Source organism: Phalaenopsis equestris, unplaced genomic scaffold (assembly GCF_001263595.1).
Source record: "Phalaenopsis equestris unplaced genomic scaffold, ASM126359v1 Scaffold000312, whole genome shotgun sequence".
In the NCBI taxonomy this organism is placed as follows: Eukaryota; Viridiplantae; Streptophyta; class Magnoliopsida; order Asparagales; family Orchidaceae; genus Phalaenopsis; species Phalaenopsis equestris.
The window spans coordinates 87,009-92,675 of record NW_018164754.1 but is presented as its reverse complement, the minus strand read 5'-3'; the positions used below and the strand labels follow the sequence as shown (position 1 = coordinate 92,675).

At 32.1% G+C, this 5,667-nt stretch overlaps 1 protein-coding gene across 1 annotated transcript in view; it reads right to left on the bottom strand.

The window, feature by feature from the left end:
• Positions 1–2,085: 2,085 nt before the first annotated feature.
• LOC110025598 (aspartic proteinase-like protein 1) overlaps positions 2,086–5,667 on the bottom strand; it is a gene marked incomplete at its 5' end in the record, with an annotated part of 18,753 nt that continues 15,171 nt past the window's right edge. The window contains 1 exon segment of the mRNA XM_020726167.1: positions 2,086–2,356. Coding sequence (XP_020581826.1) covers positions 2,121–2,356 — 236 coding nt within the window.

Genomic DNA, 5,667 nt, shown 5'->3' with positions numbered 1-5,667 from the left:
AAATACTACTCATCAAGTTTATATATATATATATAAAAAGTTGTATTTTAAAAAATCTAATTTACTACAAGGCTACAAATATTTATAATCAATTAAAATATTGATTAAGAAAATAGAATAAAAATTATTAAATTAGATTCAAATGATGTTTTAATATAAATAATAATTTTTAAATCTTGTTCAAATCCTTATTGTCTTATGGCTACATGATTAGGGTTATTAAAATGACTCTTTGTTTGTGAACAGCTCGTGTTCGGCTCGTTAAGCAAACGAATCGAACACGAACACACTTTTTAAGCTCGAAATATAAACGAGTCGAACACGAGCTGAGCATGGCTCGCTCATGGTCAGCTCGTTTACACCCCTACCTTCAACCCATATAACGAAACTTCCCCTGATTAGACAGATGTTTTCGCTCCACGTCAGCATCTGTCCCTTATCTAGTATACGAGTCATACCTAACACATACATACCACACAATTTATATATATATATATATATATATAATATCTAAATGTTACTTTGTTATATATATGCCACCTTCAGTAGTGGATCTAGTGGATGATTGGGGGAGACGCTTTGCTACCCTGAATTTTTAATACTCTTTACATTCATTTAATGCACTAAAAATGTTGTCCTTTTATTTAACTTCTTAATAAAAATTCAATATTAACATATTTTTAATTTAATAATAATATTTATAATAGTTTTCAATTTTCTGCATGGAGGTGAAAGTCTTAAACTTCAATCCTCTTGCTTCATCTTTGTCCTGTAATAGTGATGTGATATAAAAAATTTTCATCTTATAGATGTATGCTAAAATTCAGCTGAGATATGAAAATACATACATAGGAATTGGTTGTTGTGTTTAGAAATGGGAAAAAAACTGCGTACGTCAGAGAGGTTTTTCAGAGGGCATTAGAGGTTTATATTTGTGTTATACCTCCTGTAACACTCATGTAACCTATAAATATATGAAAACAGGAGCGTGGAACTTACTAGAAGTTACAAGTAGGTTACAGATAAGTTACATGGATGTTACAGTGAGTATAACTCAAATATAATCCCTCAATACCCTCTGAATAATTTTCCTAACGTACGCAGCGCTGCGTACGTTTTACGTACGCAAATATTTCTCTTATAAATGACCCCAGCTGCAACTGAAATTTAAGATTTTTGCAATTGTTTCATTTTATTTTATATATTTATTTATTTATTTGACATTTACATGCATGCTACATGAATCTTATGAATTTACATCAACGTCTAAATTTTACTATTAACATTTACAAGACTCAAATATATCGCATTATATCAAATTATCTCTATTTTTAACATTTAAAGGGTGAAAATTAATTTTTTTATGCTTATGGAAAGTGCTATAAATGTAAAAATTAAAGTTTATAAATCTATCTTAATATAAAATTAGTGACGATTAGCTTAACATTAATTGATATAGTTCAATATGCTAACATACTAGTAAGTATTACACTAATACATACTAACTTTAAAACAAACATCATGGTTATATATATTTCAAATTTTAACTTGAAACTATATGAATGAATAAATGGAAATTTTGTATGCACACAACTCAATTTTTATGTAATTACACATCTAACCCTAAAAGTCTTATATCTATATTTATAGGAATTTGGCGATGACGTAATGTGATATAAATGTAAATACGAAAATATAGGTGTACCATATATAACAACATAAGAATTGAATTGTATGGCATGTATGTGAGTGATCCTAAACAATGTAATGAAGAGATTAAAATTTACATGCATACCATACAATTCTTAAGTATTTACATCTCTAACATTGAACATTCATATTTACATTCATAGCGCTCAAATCTTTAACATCAAATCAAAATTTTCATTCTTATATTTCCAAAAGTGAAATGCACATTTTATAAGTGCAAATATCATTTTGTTTTTTGGTTAGATGTGTAAATACATAAAAATTGAGCCAAAAACCCCAACAACCCAATGACATCTAAAAAGCTACATTGGACAGAACGTAGGCCTGCTTAATGATCTCAAATATACATACACTATAAATATGCACATATCAATATATATATATATATATATATATTAATGTTATAACATTCACACAACTAGACATAAAAACAACTGAGACGGTAACAAGAAAAAGAAACAAAACCAGAGGCATCCCAGTGGTGGAGCGGCAGATGGGGCGGTCGGAGCCCTTCCGGCGATCGCCGGCGTCACCTCTCGGCCATTAGGGGAGCTTTGCTGCTGGTTCGTCGGCAGTGGAGTATTTGTCCTGCTGTGCGGTGGTGGTGAAGTAAGAGGAACCCTTGCGCTGCTGTCAAGATTATGACCTATATTCATTTCAATGGAAACAATAGATTTGATTAGGGGATCTTCATATACATAGATTTGGAAGGATTTACATGCATACCACTCAATTCCCATGCATTTACATATCTAACACCTAAACTTCAATTTTTACATCCATGGCACCTTAAGAAAAGGTGTGTTTCAATTTTTGAAAGTTAAAATGGTGGTATTGTTTATGTTATATGAAAGATTGGTATAAATATAAAAAAAAACAAAAATTTGGATGTTAGAAATGTAAATACATAGGAATTGGGTGGTATGTATGTAAATACCCCATAAATGTAAAATACATTTGCTTTAAAGTAAGTGGAAGATAGCATTTTGATGTTTTTGGGGTTCCTGTTCAACTTGAAAGTTCAAACACATCAGTCTCTAACCCAACCTTTCTTAGTCACTTTTTAAGTATTATGGTATCAGTTCAAGTTCAGAAGTTGGGTTAAGATATGACCTGAATTTAAACCAACCTAAACCTGCACGACATGAATTAAACCCATTTGTTAAAATGGTCGGAAAACCTGACACAAATTCAACTCATCTTTAACCCAATCGACCCAAACTCGAACCGAGTAGCCCAATCATTCAAGTTCAGTTCAAATTTTGAGGCAGACTTTGGGTTAAACTCAGGTTTCTGGATTAACCGGAATCCGATATGAAAATTATAGGCAGGATCCTAGACCCAAATCAAACCTGGAATTTTAATCAAATCAGCCCAAAACCAAAATTTTCATATTAGATTTGAGTAGAATTATGGTTCGGGCCAATTTTTTTGATCGCTAACTATTAAAATGATGGTAGAAAGGAAAATACTAAATTTCAATCCTAGGTAGCTGAATGTCTATAATAATAATAATAATAATAATAATAATAATAATAATAATAAATAAATAAATAAGCGGTATGTGGGTTAACTTTCGTCCGGAGGTTGGGGGTCATTTGGGAGTCTATCTTCATTTCAAAAACGAAATGAAAAGGCGAGCGAGAGAAGAATCAGAGAAGGAAGAAGGGAGGAAAGTTCATTTTGAGCCCTAAAATCTCTGCTTGCCTGTGACAGAAAAAGAAGAGGAAGCCGTAGGAGGAAGGTTCACGTTGTTTTTCTTTATATGTGATACTTACCACACCCGATCGGCCTCGTTGCTTCTTATTTGAGTGACAACGGAGAGCAAGGAGGATCGGCTTCGTGCGTTGCCACCATGCAAAAGAGGAGGAACAAACCTACGTCGTGCATGAAGGAGAAGCACAGTGTGCGGTGGAAGAAGTCGCGGGTGTGCGGCTTTGGATCAATCGAGGTCGAAGGGAGAAGGGAGAAAGGAGCTCGCGTAGTTGAGCAAAGGCCAAAGTAGGTAGAAGAAGCAGAGGAGAGAGCCTTCGTGCGTGAGTTAGGGTAGATGATCAAATGATTTAAAGGTAAAGAAAAAGACTTAAGTTTAATTAAGTTAATTAATATAGTATTAAATGGGTGTGTGTGTGTGTTTGATGCAACATTTTATTGAATCAAGGTCAAAATTATTAAAATACTGAATTTCGAGGGAAAAGTAACGTGAACTTCGTGTGCGAGAGAAAAGGAAGATTTTTGGGCAGCCAAAAGATTTTAAGGCACCTTGGATTTTCATTAAATTAATTAATGAATTTATTGTGTTATTTATATAATGTTAATATTATCATCTGAATCAAGGATTCAAGACGTTAGAATCAAAAGACCGAGTACTTTGGATCGTGGATTTTGTCGGGAGCACAAAAGAGAGAAATGGTTTATTTATACTCATATTTTAATAATATTAGGTGGAAAGAATATTTGATTCAAAAGATATATATTTTTTAAATAAATTAGTCAAATTTTAGTCATTTCTTTTAAGAATCGGATTCATATCTAAAGGTATGCATATTAATTTAATACGGGCAGTTGTCCAAATAAGTAAAGTGACGGTTTAGCTATTTAGAGGTCTCTTGAAAGCAAATGTGAGTAATTATTTTCTTTTATGTATTAAATTAATATTTATTCAATACAAAATTTTTTGTAATTTTTTAAGGATTCATTTTGTAATTATATGCATTTTGTGAGCTTGAAAGTTTAAGGAAATGAAATGGGAAAGGGAAAAATGAATGTTTCATATTTCTTTTATAAAAAAAGATAATTTAAAGAAAATGAAATGTAAAAATTTAAGTCATATTGAATTACTCTCAGATGGTACTAGTAGGGAATATGATGTATTCATGTCTGTTAAAAAAAATGATAAAGATGTACCTTCAGATGCGATTTGAGGGTACCTTCGAATAAATTTTTTAGGGTACCTTTAGGTATATTTTTTAAAGAACTTTCCGGTATATTTTTTAGGATGCCTTCGGATATATTGGTAATCCTGCTATGGCTCTTAAAGATGTTAAAACGTCAGACACTTAAAGTGAAACATGAATTGATAAATTTAACATAAGAGTTTAAAATTTTATAAATAAATGAAGTGCATTTTTTTTGGTCATTCATGTACAGCATTGGCATAATAGTTTAATGCATATAAAGATTATAATTGCCACTAAGTAAAACTTACTTTTGAAATTAATGATTTTTTTAAGAAAAAGAAAAGAGACTTGGTTTACAGGAGGAGGAACACTGCTGTTAGGTATTTATGATAATAGTTTCTTTGTATTGTTTCATTCGGATAGTGTTATACTGTTTCATATTGGTTTGAGATGTCTTCAAATTATGTTGTTTCTGGATGTTTTAATTTTATTGCACGTTGTGGATTTAATGACTTATATATTTTAAAATTTTTTGAAAAATATGTGAAAAAAGAAATTAAAATATTAATATTATCCGACCGCAGTTTACAATTTAGTTAATTCTAAGCCCCGAGTCGGGTCGTGAGACAGAATGTTTTGAGTGTAGAAGTCTCGAAGCTTTAAGATTTGTAATCTTACTGTTGTGAGATATGTACTTCCTGGCATAGAAATGAGACGAAAAAAGAACACAAGCAAACACAGATCGTTTACGTGGTTCGATCCAACTGGATCTACGTCCACGGGAGGGAATCAATCAAATATTTCACTAAGGCAAAAGAAATGGAGAATACATAGCTTATACATAGAGATGAGCCCTCATCTTCCTTATATGGCCTCCCTCTCAAGCGACACCTTGATACAAGGCCTCAAGATGCTCTCCTCCTCTAACTCTATAGCTATTCTCTCCTCCTTTGTGGTAGCTTAAGATATCTTCTCCCTTCCCTCTTCTAAGCCTCACACCCTTAAGATTTCTTCCCTTTTCTCTCCTAAGCCTCACACCCTTAAGATCTCTTCCCTT